Source organism: Cetorhinus maximus, chromosome 18, assembly GCF_964194155.1.
Source record: "Cetorhinus maximus chromosome 18, sCetMax3.hap1.1, whole genome shotgun sequence".
In the NCBI taxonomy this organism is placed as follows: Eukaryota; Metazoa; Chordata; class Chondrichthyes; order Lamniformes; family Cetorhinidae; genus Cetorhinus; species Cetorhinus maximus.
Window position 1 is genome coordinate 23,086,211 of NC_135896.1, and position 21,886 is coordinate 23,108,096.

Below are 21,886 nucleotides of genomic sequence, written 5' to 3' on the forward strand. Positions count from 1 at the left end.
CTGCCGAATTGCCATAGGCATATTAAGGCCATTTAAATATCAATTTAAATAATTAACTGAGCTGAAGATAGCGCTCAAATTTTAAATTGTGAAAAATTTGGAGAAAGCAATTGTTAGGATAAACAGAAAAAAAATTATGGGGAGAATTTTCTCCCTATTGGCGGGGGGGTTGGGCAGGAATGGGCGTGGGCGGGCACGCAGCTGATCGCCGCCCACGATTGGCTGCGCGCTGCCATATTACATGGGCAGGCCAATTAAGGCCCGCCCAGCGTAACACACACCCGGGCGCGCTGAGTGCTCCCTGTGCGGGCAGGGTGGGGGAAGGCTGAGTTTGAGGCCTGCGCTCTTTCACGCATGCACGTGAAAGAGCGCAGAAATCTCCCTGAGGCACAGAGCTGCCTCGGAGATTAGTTTGCTTTTTAAAAATTTTAATAAAGAAAAAGAAAAAAATTTTTCAGACATGACCCCTCACAGCACTCAGCACACCCGGGTGTGTGTCACGCTGAGCGGGCCTTAATTGGCCTGCCCATGTAATATGGCAGCGCGCAGCCAATCGTGGGCAGCAATCAGCTGTGTGCCCGCCCGCACCCGGTTTCATCCAACCCCCCCCGACAGGGAGAAATTTCTCCCCATAATTTTTTTTCTGCTTATCCTAACAATTGCATTCTCCAAATTCTTCACAATCTAAAATTTGAGCACTGTCTGTCACCTCACCAAAAAAAAATCCCAAGTAAAATCAATGAAGTTGATACAAATGAGATGGAAGTCCTGCGTACAGGCTAAGAGAGCACAAAACAAATAAGTAGCAGGGATAGACTATATTTAAAGCAAAAGAAACTAGGGAGATTTGTGAGACACTCACAGCCAGTGCTAGAGTCACTGGACATGTGGATATCTAGTCAATTGGAAACAAGCCAATGAAGTGCCCACATCCAAACCCTTGACCAAATATACATCAGCAATTAAGACCAATGAATCTCACTTATATTTCATGCAAAATAATGGAACTGATCAGCAGGGTCAAACTTGAGCACTATATGTAAAAAACAATCAAAGGAACAGTAGCCAAGATGGATTCTAAAGGAAAAGATCCTGTCTAGCCAATCTCCTTGACTTCTTTGATGTAGTGACTTTCCAAGTGCACTGTGAAAAACCCAAAAAGCATTTGAAAAAGTTCCAAAAAAGAAAGATTATTGGTCAAACTCAAAATTGAGGGGAGTCAGATTAAATCTGATTATGAATAGGTAAGAAACTGGTTGAATGGTAGAAAAGGACAATTACTCATTAAAGGAGTTACATTGGAGTGGGAGATGGTGGCAAAAACAAGAGAATGGCCTAAGGCTTGGGGTTGGGATCAGTACAGTTTCTCATGTCATAAATAATTTAGACTCAGAAACTCAATGCAAAGTGGTCAAATTTGCAGATGATACCAAACTGGGAGCTGCAACAGAATCAACACAGCAATTGAGAGCTTACTGAATGGATTGGACAAAGTAAGTACATGGGCAGATGAATAGCTGATTAAATTTGATGTGGACAAGCACAATATACTGCACGTAGGGGCAAATGAGATATACACGCACGACATGAATGGTGTTGAAATAGAACAGGATAAAGCTGAGAGAGACCGAGGAGAACTGGTTGACCAGACAGTAAACACTTTCATCCAATAAAGGACCAAACTAATTGATGTCTGAATATAAAGTCAGAACATTAGAATTTAAGTCAGAAGAAGTTGCAGTTAAACTATACAGTGCTCTAGGCATCTTGAGTACGAAGGGCAGGATTTCGCGTTCGATGTGCGGGGGGGGGGGACCCACATGCCAATGCGTAAAATGATGCGGGATGACGTCGGGCGGAACTCCCGCGTCATTTCAATTTTCAGGTCGGCAGAGGCGCAGCCGAATCAGCTGTGTGCCCACCGACCTGTCAACGGCCAATTGAGGCCATTTAAAAAGTAATTGCAGCAGTTAAAGGAGGTTGGCGAGCAGGCCGGGAGCCCCAGCGGGCTTCAGAGGAAGCATGAAACCTCATCCACGGGTGGGATGAGGTTTCATGTAGGTTTTTAAAAATTTAATTAAAGTTTAACTAAAAGTGATGGACATGTCCCAACTCATGTGACAGTGTCACATGAGGGGACTTGTCAAGGAAATTTTAGTTTTCTATTTTTACCACTTTTGAATTTGGCGCCAATCTCCCTGGGACAGCATTTAGCCTCAGGGAGATGAGTGCGCTCTCTCGCGCGCACGCGCTTAGCGCTCCCTGGCGGACATCACGCTGCACAGGCCTTAATTGGCCCGCCCACGTAAAATCAGGGGCGCCGATTGGAGACACACCTGCATGCGCCCACTCTTGAACCCCCACCAACAGGGGGAAAAATTCTGCCCCATGTCTAGTTGTGGTTTCTAAGGCACAAGGGAGGCACTGGAAGTCACGGGGTTGAGCTCCAATAGAAATGGTCTCATTAATGAGGAAAACTAGGATAAACTTGAGCTTTACGACCTTGAAAGCAAGCATCTGAGAAGTCATCTTATAGAATTACACTAGCTGGTTAGAAGTATGAAAAGTATATATCCAAAATACTACTTCAAAAGAGTGGGACAAATTCAAACAAGCAAAAGCAAAATTAAGAACATGTAAATGAATTTGCATTTATATAGCAGATTTCATAGAATGATTACAGCACAGAAGCAGGAGGCGACAATTCAGGCTGTCGTTTCCATGCTCTCTGCAAGAGCAACTCAGTTAGTCCTACTCCCATTCCCCATAGCCCTGCACTGATTTTCTCTTAAGGTGCTTTTCCAATTCGCTTTTGACAGCCATGATTAAATAGGCCTCCACCACACTCTCAGGCAGATCCTAACCACTCGCTGCATTAAATAGTTTTTCCTCATGTCGCCTCTTGTTCCTTTGCCAATAATCTTGTCTGTAACCTATGATTCTTGGCCCTTCTGCCAATGAGAACAGTTTCTCTCTCATCTATTCTTATACCCCTCATGATCTTGAAGACATCAACCAAATCTCCTCTCAATCTTCTCTTCTCTATGGAGAGCAAGCCAGCTTCTCCAATCTATCCACATAACTGAAGCCCCTCATCCCTGGAACCATTCTTGTAAATCTTTTTCTGGATCCTCTACAAACCCTTCACATCTTGCTGGAAGTGTGGGGCCCAAAATTGGAAACAATACTCCAGTTAAGGCCAAACCAATTTTATCATAAAGGTTCATCATAACTTCCTGGCTTTTGTACTCTATGCTTCCATTTAAAAGCCCAGGATCCCATATGCCTTTTTCATTAACCTCTTTCTCAACTTGCCCTGCAACCTTCAATGATTTGTGCACATATACCAGTAGGCTTTAAGAATTTAGAATATATTAAGAAACAATTGAAAACTGCTATAGAGAGCTGCACTGTGCTTCTGGATGGATGAATTAAAATGGGCTGAAACAGCATTTTCAATGTATTTATTCAGTGATCTGGTGAAAGAGACAGGAATTCCCTTTTCACTTACTGATATAGGATCCTTCTTTGTGCACTGCAAATTGCATAAAAACTATGTTGGTAACTGTTATTTACTGCTATAATCCTTAACGGCTCACCATAATAAACACCCCATACCTTCCCTCCAAAGGCTCCAAGGAAGATGCTAGAACTTTCGATCATTTCCTTTTCGTGGGAGTGGAGAGGGGGGAGATAAGAGAGGGTAAGTATTGTGTGCGATGGATTGGCAAAAAAACGGTGTGGAAACAGTAAGTAAAGCAAATAAAAATTTGGAATGAATAACAGTGAAAGTCAGGAAAGTAATTAAACAGATTGGTGAGAGGAAGAATTAAAAAGAGTAAGATCGCCAAGAATTGGATAGTTGAATGATAGATATGTGAATTCACAAAGTATCCTAAACAGCAGTGAAGAGTAAGAGCAATTAATAAGTGTCAATAAGGGCTGTAATACAGAGGTTTAGACAGACTGGGATCTTAATATTCTTGGCAACAATTGTAGGAGAATTCAAGAGAGCAAAAAGGATGTTGGTTGCAATAATATTGGATTTTTATCAGTTTCAAAAGGCAAGGTTGCATTAACAATAAATTCACAGAGTTAAACAATGAGAAAGTGGCACACCTTGGGAGATAGTGGCATAGGGGTTTTGTCACTAGCCTAGTAATCCAGAGGCCCAGGCTAATGCTCTGGGTTACTTTGGACGGGTTCAAATCCCACCATGGCAGCTGGTGGAATTTAAATTCAATTAATAAATCTGGAATTATAAAGCTAGTCTCAGTATGGTGACCATTAAACTATTATCGATGGTCATAAAATCCATCTGGTTCACTAATGCCCTTTAGGGAAGGAAATCTGCTATCCTTACCTGATCTGGCCTACATGTGACTCCAGATGCACAGCAATGTGATTGACTCTTAACTATTCTCTGAAATGGTCCAACAAGCCACTCAGTTCAAGGGAATTTAGGGATGGGCAACAAATGCTGGCCTTGCCAGTGAGCCCACATCCCCAGAAAGAATAAAGAACCAAAACTTTCAATGTTTATTACAAGCTATTAAATAGTGAAAATGAATCTCAACAGCAAGAGCAACAAGACAATAGCACTGGGTGATTGTAACTTGGGCTAAAAATGTCTGTGTTTAAAGTGGAGAACTTTTTCTTTGAATACTCAAGACTGATTTCTAGATGATGTTTCTATTCCAATATGGAAGGAAGCATTACAAAAACAGAATTACCTGGAAAAACTCAGCAGGTCTGGCAGCATCGGCGGAGAAGAAAAGAGTTGACGTTTCGAGTCCTCATGACCCTTCAGCAGAACTGAGTAAAGTTAGGAGAGGGGTGAAATATAAGCTGGTTTAAGGTGGGGGGGGTGGGGTGGGGGGACAGAAGTTGTGGGTGGGGGGGGTGGTTGTAGGGACAAGCAAGCAGTGATAGGAGCAGATAATCAAAAGATGTCACAGACAAAGGAACAAAGACGTGTAAAAGGTGGTGATACACGCCTTTACACGTCTTTGTTCCTTTGTCTGTGACATCTTTTGATTATCTGTTATCACTGCTTGCTTGTCCCTACAACCACCCCCCCACAACTTCTCTCCCCACCCCCCCCCCACCTTAAACCAGCTTATATTTCACCCCTCTCCTAACTTTACTCAGTTCTGCTGAAGGGTCATGAGGACTCGAAACGTCAACTCTTTTCTTCTCCGCCGATGCTGCCAGACCTGCTGAGTTTTTCCAGGTAATTCTGTTTTTGTTTTGGATTTCCAGCATCCGCAGTAGTTTTTTGTTTTTATCTCTGGAAGGAAGCATTGCTTGATTTCATATTGGGAAATGAAGTGGAATGATAACATAGGTTCACTGTGAAAATAGTAAAGTAAAACGAACAAAGATAACGGTGTTCAACTGAATAAAGACAAAATTTGGTGAGATAGGAAGGCTCAAATTATGACAGCAATAAATAGGATAATGAATTAAAGTAAGGTCAATAAGAACCAAAAATATATATGCTTACAAAAGAAAATGTGTGAGGGGCGGGATGGGGGGGTACATCAATTGATAGAGCTCCTTGAGTTAATGGGGAGATTAACACTAAGCTGAAACTTAACATGATAACGCGAGGCTCAACAATGCAAAGAAAATCAGGGATATAAAACGTGTACTGGAGAGGTGAAATGGGAGGTTAGATTCATTTAGAATATAAGAAGGAAATAATAAGGGCTTTTATATGAAAAGTAAAAATCAAAAATCAAAAGAGAGTCAGATCACTAAAGGCAGCATTTATTGCTCATCCCTAATTGCCCTTGTTCAGAGGGCATTTTTAAGAGTCAACCACATTGCTGTGGGTCTGGGGTCACATGTAGCCCAGACCAGGTGAGGACAGCAGATTTTCTTCCCTAAAGGACATAGTGAACCAGATGGGTTTTTACGACAGTTGACAATGGTTTCATGGTCATCATTAGACTTTTAATTCCAGATATTTATTGAATCCAAAGTGCATCATCTGCCATGGTGAAATTCAAACCCAGGTCCCCAGATCGTTACCCCAGGTCTCTGGATTACCAGTCCAGTGACAATACCACTACACCACTGCCTCCCCATAAAGAAGAAATGGCAAAGATGTGTATGAATGAGGACAGAAAGGTAGACTAAAATATGATACAATTGTTGAAATAACAGTAAAAACGAATTTGACTGAAAAAAACTTAACAGAACTCAAAATAAATAAAGCATCAGACTTTGATGCCACACACTTTAGCCGTTGAAGGAAGTCAGAAAAGGGGTTAGCAGCAGCTCCGATCACAATATTCCCCAATCCTTTTTAGATAAACAAATTACTCCAGCAACCTGAAGAGTAGTCAATGTAACATCTTTGTTTGAGAAGGAGGGAAGAATAAATAGGCTAACTACAGACCAATTAGTCTAATGTCATATGAACTAGGAGGAGTAGGCCATTCAGCCCCTCGAACCTGCTCCACCATTCAATAAGATCATGGCTGATCTGATTGTTGCTTCAATGCCACTTTCCTACCTACCCCCCAAAACATTTTGACTCCCTTGTTAGTCAAGGATCTACCTACCTCTACCTTAAAAATATTCAATGATCCTGCCTCTACCACCCTCCGGGGAAGCGAGTTCCACAGAATCAACCCGCAGAAAAAAATTTCTCCTCATCTCTGCCTTAAATGGGAGATCCCTCATTTTTAAAACTGTGCCCCCTAGTTCTAGCCTCTCTCATATGTGGAAACATCCTTTCAGCATCCACTCTGTCAAGCCCCTTCAGGATCTTGAACGTTTCAATAAGAGCACCTCTCATTCTTCTAAACACCAAATGGATACAGGCCCAGCCTGTCCAACCTTTCCTCGTAAGATAACCCCCTCATCCCAAGAATTAGTCGAGTGAACCTTCTCTGAACTGCCTCTCATGCAATTATGTGCTTTCTTAAATAAAGACACCAAAACTGTACACAGTACTGTAGATGTAGGCTTACCAATGCCCAGTACAACTGTAGCAAAACATCTCTACTTCTATACCTCAATCCCTTTGCAATAAACAACATTCCATTTGCCTTTCTACTCAATTGCATAGTACCTTTTGTGATTCATGCACCAGGATACCCAGAGCCCTCTGTATCACTGGGTTCTGCAATCTCTCTCCATTTAAATAATATGCTGCTTTTCTATTCTTCCTGCCAAAACGGACAAGTTCACATTTTCCCACATTATACTCCATCTGCCAATTTTTATGCCCACTCATGTTATCTTTATCCCTTTGTAATTCCCTCATGTCCTCTTTGCAACTTACTTTTCTTCCTATATTTGTGTCATCAGCAAATTTAGTAACTATACATTTGATCCCTTCATCCAAATCATTGATATAGGTAGTAAATAGTAGAGGCCCGAGCATTCATCCCTGTGTCACTCCACTTGTTATATTCTGCCAACCCAAAAATGACCCATTTATGCCTACTCTGTTTCCTATTAGCTAATCAATCCTCTATCCATGCTAATATGTTATTCCCTACACCATGAGCTTTTATTTTGTGTAGTAACCTTCGATGTAGCACCTTGTCAAATACCTTCTCGAAATTTAAGTACACCACATCCACAGGTTCCCCTTTATCCATGTTGTTTGTTACTTCTTCAAAGAACTCTAATAAGTTAGTCAAACATGATTTCCCTTTCACAAAACCATGTTGACTCTGCCTGATTGCATTGAAATTTTCTAAGTACCCAGCTACAATCTCCTTAATAATAGATTCCAGCACTTTCCTATGACAGATGTTAAGCTATGTCAGTTGAGAGTAAACTTTTATTCAGGGAATAATCAAAGGTATGGATTTGTTAACCATAATTTGTAATTGACATATGTAATAGCTTTTTTTTTAAAGTGACAGATTGTGATGATACAGTCTCCTGTCAAATCAACAGACGAATCTCAGTTGATGGGGTGCACTGATGGGAGATTAACCAAAACTTGGACACACATGTAGGACTGCACATGTTTAACTGAAAGCCAGATGAGACTAGCAGAATGTATGCCAGGTGTTCAACAGCCCAATCTTGCAACCTTACAGCCTCAAATTCATTCAAATCAACCTACTAGAAATGACACATTGTGGTCCATTAGTGGCTGTATCTTCTTAGTTATCGGGTTAATAGTGTAAGCTGTTTTAAAGTCTGTCTTGAAATCATTTGATCTGTCCATCACTGCTGTGATAGTTTGACTGCCGTCCACAATGGAAGATGGTTTGCAAATTCTGTCGTCAGAGTTGCGAATGACATGTCCAGGCCAACACAACTGGACCTTTCAATTGTTCCTTTGATTGCAGTTATTTTGCGGTGCTTGAAGAACTCAATGTTAGGCAGTCAGTCCTGTCACTTGACAGCAATGATGCATCACTTCATTCAAAACACAGGATCATGGTTCTATCAATGAGATCATTAACAGAGCAGGCTGCCTATCAGACAGTGAAGTACCATGAATGCCATGTCATGCTTAAAGGCATGACCAGAGTAAGGAAACAAAAGATCTTAGGCTGAATTTTACTGGGGTGGCAAAATTTCCACTGCCTGGGCCAAAATCAGGAGTTGACCATGCTTTGGTTGGCAGCAGGACTCACCCTCAAGAGCTGTTGGCCATTGCTGAGGCTGCAACTGCAGGGACAGGATACCTCAGTGGCTGGCTGTCCTTAAAGACAGGAGTGGGGTTAAGGAATGCTGGGAGCTGGCAGGCAGGCCCCAGTGATTGGGTGGTGGTAGGGGCCCTCCATGGGCATAAAAGTGCCCAAAAAGGAGGGCCCCCAAAGCAGCCTGCCAGATTTCACTGGGCAGTCTCTCCCACGTGGAGTCAGGAGGTAGCCCTTCGTTGACAGGCAGCAAATCTGCAACATTTCTCAACACTGATAGAATGGCATGGTGGTAGGAAGATGCCTTCCCGCACCATTTTGCCAGCCTTCCCACTTCCCAACCAATTCTAGCCTCTGTTTCTCCTCGTTTGGTTATGTATGTTGCTGCTATGAGGATTAAGCAAATGGGAGTTGAACAAATGATCTTATCAAAATCAAGTTATCATCCAGGTGCACTATGCAGCCTAAGGGGCTTCTTCAGCAGCAAATAGGAATTTATTTAGCACATCAACAAAAATACAAAGTTGGGACTAGAGCTTGTCCTGTCATATAGTTGTTTCCCTAGAACTAAACTCAGAAGTTAACTTGTATGCAATTTCCTCTTTGTGCTTAGATTATTATGTTATTCACTTATACAATGCAACTTTTATTAGGCATATGTGCCAAATCTATTGGTTTAAAAGACTTTCTATAATTAACCTTGGTTCAATGATAGAATTCTTGCCACTGAGTCAGAAGCGTGTGGGTTCAAATCCCACTCCAGAGACTGGAGTACATAATCTAGGCTGACACCTCAGTCCAGTACTGAGGATGATGCTACTTACAGATAAGGTGTTAAAACAAAGCTCCAACAAGGAAAGATATAAAATCCCATAGTATTATTTGAAGAAGAGCAAAGGGACTTCTCCCGGTATTCAGGGCAATACTTATCTCTCATTTAACATCTAAAACAGATTGCTTGATCATTAACTCACAGCAGTTTGTGGTACATTTCTCTGCAAACGTTGGCTGCCACATTTCCTATATTACAACGGTGGCTACACTTCGGAAGTCCTTGATTGGCTGCAAAGTGCTTTGAAATGTTCCAAGGTCATGAAATATGCTATATAAATACAAGTTCTTTCTCGTTGTTTCCTTAATGCGGAATGGTGCATTGGAAAAAGAAAATGTGTGGTTTTACTTTGGGATTTCTATTCCCAGGTTTGGGGGAACAATCTACTGAGAGACTACAAGTTATTTTACTACATTTACTTTAAAAGAATACTTACGTGCAATGAGCTTACTGCATATTTCCTGCCTTTGCTCCTGTTTGCGGTTGTACCGAACAAATACACAGAGGGTTCTGGCTGAGGCTCTTTGGACTGGGAGGACATTCTAGATAATAATAATCCCAACCTGAATTTTAGTGTTTTCAGAATTAGCATTTCCTTCAAAAATGGTCATGCAACAATCTATTGATACCAAAGATCCTGCACTAGACATAGTAAGTTAAATTTTAAATTATGCTTGCTACTGAAGAGTTCTTCATGAGTTAAAAAACATAAGAGCATGCAGGGGACTTTAACAGAATCTCAATTAACACTTACGCAAGCTTGAAATTAAATGCCAACAGGCAAGTCACTAATGATCTACCCCTTAAGCAAAAACAACTATCAGAACATCTGAATATTAATAATTATCTAACATCTGAGATTACAATAATTTAGTGGTCAACCAATGATATTTTCTAATGATGGCCGAATATAAGACATAAATAAAGCACGCTAAAAGTAGTGATTGTAAAGAAATATTGCAGACATAAATGGAGAAGGCAACAGAAATACATGCTGTTTGCATACTCCAAGTCATGGAAGTGGCAGTTCGATAACACAGCCGAGAATTACACGACAGAAAAACGTGAATATAATTTGACTTTTGATTTCAAATTAGGTATTTGAAGAAAATATTTGAGATCTAAATGACGTTTGTATGCAAGAAGAATTAATCCTTTGTTAAAATATAGTTACAGATATGAAGGGATGCCTTAAATGCTATTTTGGATTAAATCTGTTTAACTCCACAGAACCAAACAGGATAAAAGTATAAAGTGATAACATAACGCCGTCAAAGTACAGGTTTAGTGGTCAGAATGGAATAGAAGAATTATCTATTAGTTTCTTATAAATCAAGTTGAAGGCTATGAGAAAATTTGTAGTATGTACAAATTACAATGTTTTAACTGGGTGAGTCTTAAAATTGTGTTTGCATTGCTTTGTTAAAAAGAGACACACAATAATTGTACACGACTTAGGAATCATCCTTAGTGTAGGGTTACAAAATAAACTCAAGCAAATTGGAAAAATAATCCCCTTCAACTGGGAGCATTAGTACTGAGTATCACAGCTTTCACATTATTTCAAAAATTATTAAAAATTACATTAGAGATAGGTCTTACATTTGTCGTCATTATTCTAAACATTATAGGCAAAAACTTGTAGTATATCTGATCACTTGAAATGACTTGCGGCAGACAGGAAAACGTCAATAACAATTTCTCATGTATTCTCCATTTTAAAGAAGTGGCAGCTCTCTGTTCAGCCACTGAGAGAGCTGGGATCAGATCAGGAACATGTACCTGGCAACAGAATTTCCAATTAAATAAAGTCTAGTAAACTGCAGTTATCTATCTATATCTATATGCACACAAATACTTGACAAAGCCAAACATTTAAATTTGGTAATTTGTTCATACCTTGCCTAAACAATCAATTAAATTATTGCACACTGGGGTGATGCAGTATATAATACAAAAGTAAGATTGCCATTATAACCAACATGTCTTCTGCAAACCTGCCTCAAAAATACAATAATTCCAGTTTATTACTTTGTTTATACACTTCCTTGCTAGAATTATAATACTTTCTTTTGAGATGAGGGGATTGTTGTCATGAAAGTATAATAATTTTCACAATATTTTTCTGATTTATTGTGAAGTAGGTTTATGGGGATAAATATTGTTGGATCTGTCTGTGTGTGATTTAATTACATTTGGAGTCAAGTAGGCTGCAAGCTTTAACTCATCAAAAGAAGCTAGGTGTTTGACATGCTAATGATTAGACATGGATGTGAGCTTAGCTTGTAAGGTGCGAGGGAATTTGCATTTTTAGATAGATAAAGGGAGATTTGGATTTCAAAGGGATTTTAATCTGTTTACAACTAGCCAGATAAGCAAGGCTAAGGAATGTGTTTATTTTTTCCCAAACATTACTGACAATAAATAGTAGCAGCATGAAAGTTTTTATATTGTAAGGAAGATACAGTTTCAACGACATATGAAACAATAGAATTTACATATTAAAAACAGAGAAACATATATAAAGGAGAATGAGGCTGTGTCAGGAGAAGGCCATGTGAGAGCTAACAGAAGTGCGTGAAATAGCCTTAATAAAGCCTCCAGCATTTGTGCATAAGTCTGCTGTCTACCGAAACTGAAGCTAGAGAAAAGACATTTGGAATTCCATTGTCCAGGGTATCTATTTTTGGACCATTGCCTTAAAGGGGGGTGTAACTGGGAGTCAGCTTAATTAGGAATTTTAGGAATTATTATAATAGTAATTGTAGTCTTATGTATGTGCTTGACATCTTTTATTTTGTTAATAAATATTTTAATTTTTTTTTAAATCTCTAAAAGTCTTGGTGGACTTATTACTTCTGAATTCAGTGCACGCATCTTGAAATAAATACAAACTGCAAAACCGTTGTGATAGCACAACCAAGTTTCCCTCGTGGATTTGGTCTACCTGGCACACATCCTCTGCTGCATCCTAACAATTGTATTGTGATGCTTCTAGTCAGTACTAAATGGGATAGATTTAGAACAGACCTAACAGCTCAAAAGTGTGCATCCATGAGGCACAGCATACCATCAGCAACAGCAGAACTGTATTCAACCACAATTTGCAACCTCATGGCCTAGCATATCCTTCACTTTACCATTGCCATCGAGCCAGAGGAACGACCCTGTTCAATGAGGACTGCAGGAGGGCATGCCAGGGGTAGCACCAGCTTAGCTAAAAACAAGGTGCCAGCCTAGTGAAGTTACAACAAAGGACTACTTGGATACTAAGCAAGAGGCGATAGAGTGAAGCAATTCAACAATCAGTAAAATCAGATCAAAGCCCTGGAGTCCTGTGACATAAATGGTGGTGGTCAAGTAAGCACCTAGTCAGAAGAGGAGGCTCCACAAATACCCCCATCCTAAAATATGGGGGAGCATAACACATCAGTGCAAGAAGCAAGGCTGAAGCATTTGCAACTATCTTCAGGCAGAAGTGCCAAGTGGATGATCCATCTTGGCCTCCTCCTGAGTTCCCCAGCATCAAACTGAGAGTCTTCAACCAATTAGATTCATTCCACCTGATATCAAGAAACAGCTGAAGGTACTGGATACAACAAAGGCTATGAGTCTTGACAACATTCTAGCACTAGTATTGTAGACTTGTGCTCCAGAACTAGCTGTGTCCTGAACCAAGCTACTGGCATCTACTAGACAACATAGAAAATTGTCCAAATATGTCCAGTCCAGAAAAAGCAGAACAAATCCAGTCTAGGCAATTACTGCCTCAGTCAACTTTCAATCATTAGAAAATGAAAGGTGTCATTGACAGTGCTATCAAGTAGCCACCGATGCTTAGGTTGGGCTCCACCAGGGCCACTTGGCTCCTGACCTAATTACAGCCTTGGTCCAAACATGGACAAACAGCTGAATTCAAGAGATGAGGTGAGAGTGACTGCTCTTGACATCAAGACAGTATTGGCATCAAGCAGGCCAAACAAAATCACCAAATGGGAATGAGGGGGAAAACTGTCCAATGGTTGGAGTCATACCTAGCACAAAGTTTGGAGGCCCAGTCATCTCAGTCCCAGGACATTACTCCATGAGTTCTTCAGGATAGTGCCTAGGCCCAACCATCTTCAGCTGCTTCATCAATGACCTTCTCCCATCATAAGGTCAGAAGTGGGGATGTTCATTGATGATTGCACTATATTCAGTGTCATTCATGGCTCCTCAGGTATTGAAGCAGTCCATGTCCACTTGCAGCAAGATCTGGACAATATTCAGTCTTGGGCTGTTAAGTGGCAAGTATCATTTGCACCACTGAAGTGGCAGACAATGACCATCTCCCAACAAGGGAGAGTCCAACCATCTCCCCTTGACATTCAATGGCATTACCATCACTGAATCCCCCACCACCTACATTCTGGGTGTTACAATTGACCAGAAACTTAACTGGACCAGCCATATAAATACTGTGGCTGCAAAAGCAGGTCAGAGGCTGGGAATTCCGCACCAAGTAACTCACCTCCTGGCTCCCCAAAGCATGTTCACTATCTACAAGGCATAAGTCAGGACCATTATGGAATTCCTCTCCACTTACCTGGATGAGTGCAGCTCCAACAACACTCAATAAGCATGACATCATCCAGCTTGAATATGGCACCCCATCCATCACCATAAACATTCATTCCTTCCACCACTGGCACATGGTGGTAGCCGTGGGTATCATTTACAAGTTGTGCTGAAGGAACTCGCGAGGTCACCTTCAACAGCACCTTGCAAATCCACAGCCTCGCCCATCTAGAAGGACAAGGATAGCAAATGCATGGGAACACCACCATCTGCAAGCTCCCCACCAAGCCACACAACATCCTGACTTGGAACTATATTATTGTTCCTTCACTGTCACTGGGTCAAAAACCTAGAACTCCCTTCTTAGCAGCACTCTGGGTGTACCTACACCAGATAGAGCATAGTGGTTCAAGATGGTAGCTCACCACCCCTTTCTCAAGGGAAATTCAGGATGGGCAACATCTGTGCCAGGCGCATCCCATGCAAGTATTAAAAGGTCAGGGGTGAAAAACTGGAACATTTTGCTTATGATGCAACAGGGAGTTAATTGTATGTTATGGCAGCAGTAAAATATTGATGAGACTTGCCTAACTATTAAAGTTAAGTAATGAATCAGTTTTGCCAGAATTTTTTCATTCAATAAGTACAAATATAGATCATGAAAATGTTACAAAAATGTAATATTTTTAGTTTTACCATGCTCTCTAATGGTCTGCAGTAAACATCAATAGGGGACAAGTACAACATTCATTATTGAATCATAAGTTTTCTGTATTACAAATTTGCAGAAAGGGCAACATTGACAAATCAAAATTGAGATAATTTGATCATTACAAAGTACTGTTTAGTAGTAAAATACTGACATATTTACATAGTAAATACTAGATAGGCAGTCTTTCTGACATTATTATTGCTTTGGGAGCCTTCAGTGATCCTTGCAAGTAATCACCTGAAAAGCATCATTATGATGACTAATTGGATGATTGCTCATCAAAATTTTTCAGTAATCACAGCAGGAAAAGCTATCTTAGTGATAAAGGGTTTTAATTACTGTAGTACTAAAATATCATAATATTGGATAGATTACCTTACTCTCTGACCCCACATGGTCTCCTCCTGTAATGACAAATCTCAGAATTTCTGGAAGATGATCAAGAAGTGCATCCAATACCTAGATATGACAAAGCAATGAACCCAGCAGTTATAAAGCATGACTGCATCAAGAGTTAATTATGGCAAATTTATAAAAGGATTATTCTGCATGTACAGTGATCAGTGTCGACAGAACATAAAGTTTTTAAAAAGCACAGACTGCTCACTTTTATAGTAGTGGTCATCATTGTTCAAAAAAAGATTATATTGCATTTAATTAGGTGAACCAGGACCATCATATTTTTCCTTACAAAGTCTAAAATACATTATGAATCAATATGTCGTCTTTGCATCAAAAGGTACTCTAGCATAAATTTCAGAGAAGAGATCAAAGGTTGAATTGTAACTTACCTGACTCACCAGCAATAACATGTGGGTGGTGGGGGGCAGTGGGGAGATGCGGATTGTAGAATGCAGACATCCCTAGAAGTCGGGGTTTCCCACATTCAATCCCATGGGGGAGGGGGAGCAGGAGCGGGGTTGGGTTGGGTCGGGTCGGGTCGGGGGGTGGGGGGGGGGGATGGAATTTGGGAGCCTTGGTGGGGGAACAGAGATGGTAGGTAGGTGGGAAATCGCAAGAGTCATGGGGTAATCATGGAGGGCTGGGTCCAGGAAGTGCTAACCCGAGGCTAAGGAAACCTAACCATCCAAAGTTCAAAATGGTGAACAATATTTAAAGTGCCAACCTGCTTCTTGAGGGCAGGTTGTTTGCCCAAACCCACCCCACCTCCAATAAAGCCTGAAATGAGGGGAGTTGTGGTCAGAATTCAGGTCTTTTAACCCTTTAACCCCACCCAACCCAACCCAGCCCATGCTTCGGGGTTAAAATTCACCCCCCCCCACCGGACTCATTTTATTATAACATATATAAGGGAGGAATTAAATTTTCAGCATTCAATGTCTATGACAAATAGCAAATCTGTTGATTGATCAAATAGATTGATCAAATTAGAAGATTAAAATAAGGGATGAAAAGTTATCTGAAAAATTCAACTATATAACTCCATTCCAACAGATTAATCTATAGAGAAGGAAGGCAAGCAATGCTGTTATGAAAATAGAGAAAACATCACCTCAATGATGATCAACAAGCAGGAAAGGATGCCGGCAGCAAAATTTTGAATGAATTTAAGTTCATGAGGATGGAAAACCAGCAATCTGAATATTTGAATCTAGAGGTGACAAAGCCATGCATGAGGGGTTCAGCAACAGATGGACTTAGAGAGAGGCAAAGGCAAGCGGCATTCAATGTGGAAGTAAACGTCCTTTGTAATTGACAGGATTACAGGGTCAGATGCTCATCTTAGGATCAAATAGCATCCAAGATTGAAAACAGTAGGGTTGAGGGTTGATGGTTCAGAGGTGGTGGAGAGGTAGAATTGGGTGTTGTCAGCATACATGTGGAAGCTGATCCAATGTCTGTAGATGATATCACCAAGGGGCAGTACATAGAATCAAGACGAGTAGGGGGTCCAGGGTAAATGGATGCAACAGCAGAGAGATGAGAGGAGAACCATTGTGGAGAGGCTATGGCTTTGATCATATTAGGCTGCAGAGGTTACAGAGGATGAGGAGGAATAATGCACCACAGTATCTTTCTTTTTTAGTTATAATTCATCTGCTACACAAGATAGCCTCACCAGAAGAAAGGAGAGCTCATCCACCTAGGATTTAAAGCAGAGATCAGCACAGACCTACTAGAAATGTACGCCTTTCAGATAATTGGTGATCACAAAGAGTTCGGCTCTCTGGCAGGCTAACAAAGTATTCTGACGATTAATTGGCCCTCATTAATGAGGTCCTTGGTACATGTCTGCACCCTCAACTCTTTCTTCAAAGGACAGAGGGAGTTCAAATTAAGTAAAAATATATATCCAGTTTTCAAGACAACTGAAGGATCAGAAATTAATCATGACTAGGCTCCCTGCACCCTTTCCTGCAAAACCCACCCCAGTTCTCTGAACCTCTCAACACGTTTTACAACAAATGGAACAACAACCTGCATTTATATAGCGCCTTTAATGTAACGAAACATCCCAAAGTGCATCATTAAGCAAAATTTGACAACATTTACATAAAGAGACATTAGGGCAGGTGATCAAAAGCTTGGTTAAAGGGGTAGGAGTGAAGGAGCGTTTTAAAGGAGAAAAGAGAGATAGAGAGGTTGAGAGGTTTAAGGCCTTGGCAACTGAAGGCACGGCCACCAAAGATGGAGCAAGTGAAATCTGAATGCTCAAGAGACCAGAATTAGAGGTGCGCAGATATTGCAAGAGGGTTGAGGAGCTGGAGGAGATTATTTAGATTGGGGGGGTGGGTGGAGAATGGGGGTGGGCCATGGAATGATTTGAAAACAAGGATGAGATTTTTAAAATTGAAACATTGCTTAACTGGGAGCCAATATTAGTCAACGAGCACAGCAGTGATAGGTGGGTGCGAGATAAGACATGAGCAACAGAGGTTTAGATTATCTCAAGTTTATGGAAGGTAGAATGTGGGAGGCAGGCCAGGAGTGCATTGGAATAGTCAAGTATAGATGTAACAAAGGCATGCATGAGGGTTTCAGCAGCTGATCAGCTGAGGCAGGACCACAGTCAGGTGGTGTCTGAGAGGTGGAAATAGGTGGCATTTGAAATGGCATGGATATGTGGTTGGAAGCTCATCTTGAGGCCAAGTACGACACCAATGTTGCAAACAGTTTGGTTCAGCTTCTGACAGTTGTCAAGGAGAGGGATGGTGTCACTGTCTAGGGAACAGGGTTTGTAACCAGGATCAAAGGCAATAGTTTCGGTCTTTAATTGGAAGAAATTTCTGTTTATCCAGTAATGGGCGTTGGACAGGCTGTCTGATAATTTAGAGACATGCATCATTTTTTCATGATACTGTAAATTCTTGTGTGCTGAATATTACTTATTAATAGCTAGTTAATTTATCTGAACAGGGGTGTCTCTAAATTATTTAAATCAATTGTGTTGCAATTGCCAATATTAAATAGTAGGAAAAGATAATGATCTTCAAAAAGGAAAGAAGTTTACAGTAGCTGGTACACTTGAGAAAGATATATAACTTGAACATAATCGAGAGCCCTTAAGAGATTTTTCTAACCTACACCACCCATCATTTGGCTTCTCTGCCAATGCCATTATGGATTTTAAAAAGTGCGTTTAGCATATCTAACTATTCTTTCCTAACATGCTAGATAATGAACACTGTACATAAATATTGATCAAAGGCTAAGGGGAAGACAGGAAAATACTGAAGAGTATTTATTCGAAAACTTTTGATAAACTACACAAAATCATTAAAGCAAAAAGGCAGCAACACAGCCTTTGCATTGTTTGCTTCTCAGGACAACTGGTGTGATTGAATGATCCTGCTGGCAACAAAGCTATATTTTCCTGGCTTCAATAGTGGGTTATGCAAGATGCTCCCAGAACAAAACATCCCCAATTTTTTTTGTTCCTACTCATCAAGTTTGACTGCAGGTTTTCTCTTCCATTTCTTTCCCACAATTTGAAGGTTTACAGTACAACCCAAGTAATAAAGCAAGCCTGTTTTTAAAAAAAGCCCAAATTGCATCTGTCTTCTTGTCCACATCAGCCCTCCGTACAAAATCTATTTCTTCTTTTACCAATATTCAGCTCTGACTCCTTTCTTACTTTTTCAATCCCTTCTAAATATATTATGTCACAATATATTTCTATTCTCGGCCCCTTTACAGCAAGGTTTCTCTCAATGATGGCAAATCTAGGTCTTCCGGTAAAATAGCTGTTTGCCATTCACCACACCCTATGCATTGCAATTTGCACATTTTAATCTTTCTTTTACTTTTTTTAAGCTATGCTCCTTTTCCTTCTTGACCTTTGCTACTGAACATGCCTTTACTACGTGCACAGCTTTTTTTGTTCCAAGGTCAAACTTGAACACTGGGCCGACTTGCAGCCAATGCTTTGCAACCCAGAGGCTCTCTTCACCCTCCCATATGTCCGACTGTCATATGCAGCTGATCTAGATCATGGGTTTGCTAATGCATTGAAAGTTCACGCTCAATTCTCCATTGTCTTGTGACTTGAAGTTGACTTTTGTATGAGCTAACCTGAAGCCTTTGGTGCAGTGAGGAAAAACAATATTCGAACTAGGAGTCTAGTACCAGCATCCAGCAGTTAAGCCTGTCATATCTGCATTCCTACATTACAACAGCAACTATACTTCTGAAGTACTTCATTGGTGGTATGGCACTTTGGAATGTCCGGAGATGTGAAAGGTGCTGTATAAATGCAAGTCCTTTCTTTCTTTTTTAATCACTGTGCTGAGTCTGGAGCAGGCTTCAAATTACACAATACAATTAAGAAAAAGAAATGTTTGTGAAAGCTGATAACTAGGTAAGTTCGTAGTACTGAACAAAATTTCAATGCATGAGATGACATAAGTTGATGGCTATAGTGGGGAGGGTGCAAATGGGTTTGCCAATGAAGAGAAGGCACAAATCTATTACGGGGTTTGTAGCAATGGTAGAAGAAAACTGTGAATTAAAAGTGGAAAAAAAACTTACAAAATTTGGAGACTTTTATTCTCAAACCAAAAAACCTCAAAAAAATGGCAAAGAATTAAACAATTCCTTAGGTAAAGCTGATGATATGTTATTTGCCTTACCTCTAATGATTCATCTTGTAAAAGCGCAATCAGTTCTTTGTGAACCATGTGAACACTGGAGCCTAGCAGCTTAATGACCTACAAGTATAAAATGCACAAAACATTATACATTGACCCACTTAAAGAGCATTACACTCCAGTAAGGAATGAATTGATTACCTGCAAAGTAAATAGTTCTTTGAGAACTACAGCAAAAAATTTGCATCATCTCAATGGTTCAACTCATATAAGAAATACTATGAATGAAAAAATGTTCCATAAAGTTTTAGATTTCTTTAATTCAATTTCAAATATTCAGTGATTGAAAATGAAATACCACAGTTTTGTACCAGAAAAAGCAGGCATTTCTAAAGTCAAACAAACCTTACAGTATTTGAATTTTGGTAATTTACAAGAATTTACTCATTGACCATGTCTTCCCCTAAATCTGTAACCTTCAGTCCGACAAGCCTCCGTTCCTCCAAATCTGGCCTATTGCACATCCTGAAATCTTTTCAGTCCACCAATGACACTGTGCCTTTAGTCATCTAGGTCCTACGTTCTGAAATTCCCTCCCTATACTTCCCCTTCTTCCCGGCTCCTGTTTCTTTTTGTTTTTCTCTCACTCCTTATTGAATGTGTTGACATTTTGCTGGTATCCAGTCCAATAAGTACTGAGTCACCCTCTGGCACCTTGTCCAAACATGTCTGTGGGATTTAACGACTTGCTGGTTAAAATCACCTAACTACCAAAGGGCAATCAGAAATAAATTGGACATTTTGAAAATACCTAAACGTGACAGAAATAGTTTGGGACATTCATTTTATCCAACCTCTTTACTTGTATGAAAGGGAAATGAAAATAATCGTTATAAATAAAGTTTGTGTGGGATTACCTTATGCAATGTGAATATGGTATGTATTAAAGTACATTACACAAAATTCATCTTTCTTTTTATGCATTCACAGAAGGTGTGCGTGACTGGCAAGGCCAGCATTTATTGTCCATCCTAATTGCCCTCGAGAAGGTGCTGGGAAACCACCTTCTTGAACTGTTGTAGTTCCTGTGGTGAAGATATTCCCAGTGCTTAGATAAAGGAGTTCCATGATTTTTGAGCCAATGATGCTGAAGGTCAACAATTTTCAAGTTAGGGTGGCGTGTGAATTGGAGGAGAACTTGCAGTTCCGATGTGCCTGCAACCTCTGTCCTTCTATGCGGTAGAGAGTGTGGGTTAGCGAGGTGCTGTCAAAGAAGCTTTGGCAATTTGCTGAAGTGTATCTTGCAGGTAGTACACACTGCAGCCGTGTTGTGCTGTTGATGGAAGAAGTGTGTTTAAGGTGCCAGATGTGGTGCCAATCAAACAGGTGGCTTTGTCCTGGATGGCTTGGAGCTCCTTCAGTGCTGGTGGATCTGCACTCATCCAGATAAGTTGAGTCAGGATGTCAGTCACTTGCCACAGAATATCAAGCCTCTGACTTGCTCTCAACCAACCATATAAAAAGCTATGGCTACAAGTTAAGTCAATGGTGACCCTCAGAATATTAATGGTGGGGGGTTTGATGATAGCAATGCTGTTGAATATCAAGGGGAAATGGTTACACTTTCTTTTGTTGGGGATGGTTATTGCTTGGCACTTGTGCAGCAGGAAGGTTACTTGCCAATTATCAGCCCAGGCCTGGATGTTCAGGTCTTGTTGCATGTGGGCACAAACTGCTCTGACCTCATGATGGAGGGAAGCTTGTTGGTCAATCAGCTGAAGATGGTTGGTTCTAGGATATTACTGAGAAACCCCTGCAGTGATGTTCTGAGATGATTTGCCTCCTACAACCACCTCCTTCTGTACAAGATATGATTCCAGCCAATGGAGAGCTCTCCCCATAATTCCCATTGACTTAATTTTTACTAGGGTTCCTTGATGCCACATTTGGGAAAATGCTGCCTTGCTGTCAAGGGTAGCATTCACCATTGAAATTTGGCTCATTTGTTTTATGCTTGGACCGAGGCTGAAATGAGGTCTGAAGCCCAGTGATCCTGACAGGCCCCAAGTTAAGCGGTGAGCAGGTTATTGGTGACTAAGTGCCACATTATAGAATT

At 40.6% G+C, this 21,886-nt stretch overlaps 1 protein-coding gene across 3 annotated transcripts in view; it reads right to left on the reverse strand.

The window, feature by feature from the left end:
- The window catches only part of ppp4r4 (protein phosphatase 4, regulatory subunit 4), a 167,445-nt gene that overhangs the window by 26,850 nt on the left and 118,709 nt on the right, over positions 1 to 21,886 (reverse strand). For all 3 annotated transcript variants that reach the window (XM_078562179.1, XM_078562178.1, XM_078562180.1), the window contains 4 exons: positions 19,813 to 19,890; positions 15,098 to 15,181; positions 11,056 to 11,235; positions 9,890 to 9,995 (listed from right to left, as the gene is read on the reverse strand). In XM_078562179.1, the coding sequence (XP_078418305.1) occupies positions 9,890 to 9,995; positions 11,056 to 11,235; positions 15,098 to 15,181; positions 19,813 to 19,890 (448 nt within the window). The remainder of the gene's footprint in view (positions 1 to 9,889; positions 9,996 to 11,055; positions 11,236 to 15,097; positions 15,182 to 19,812; positions 19,891 to 21,886) is intronic.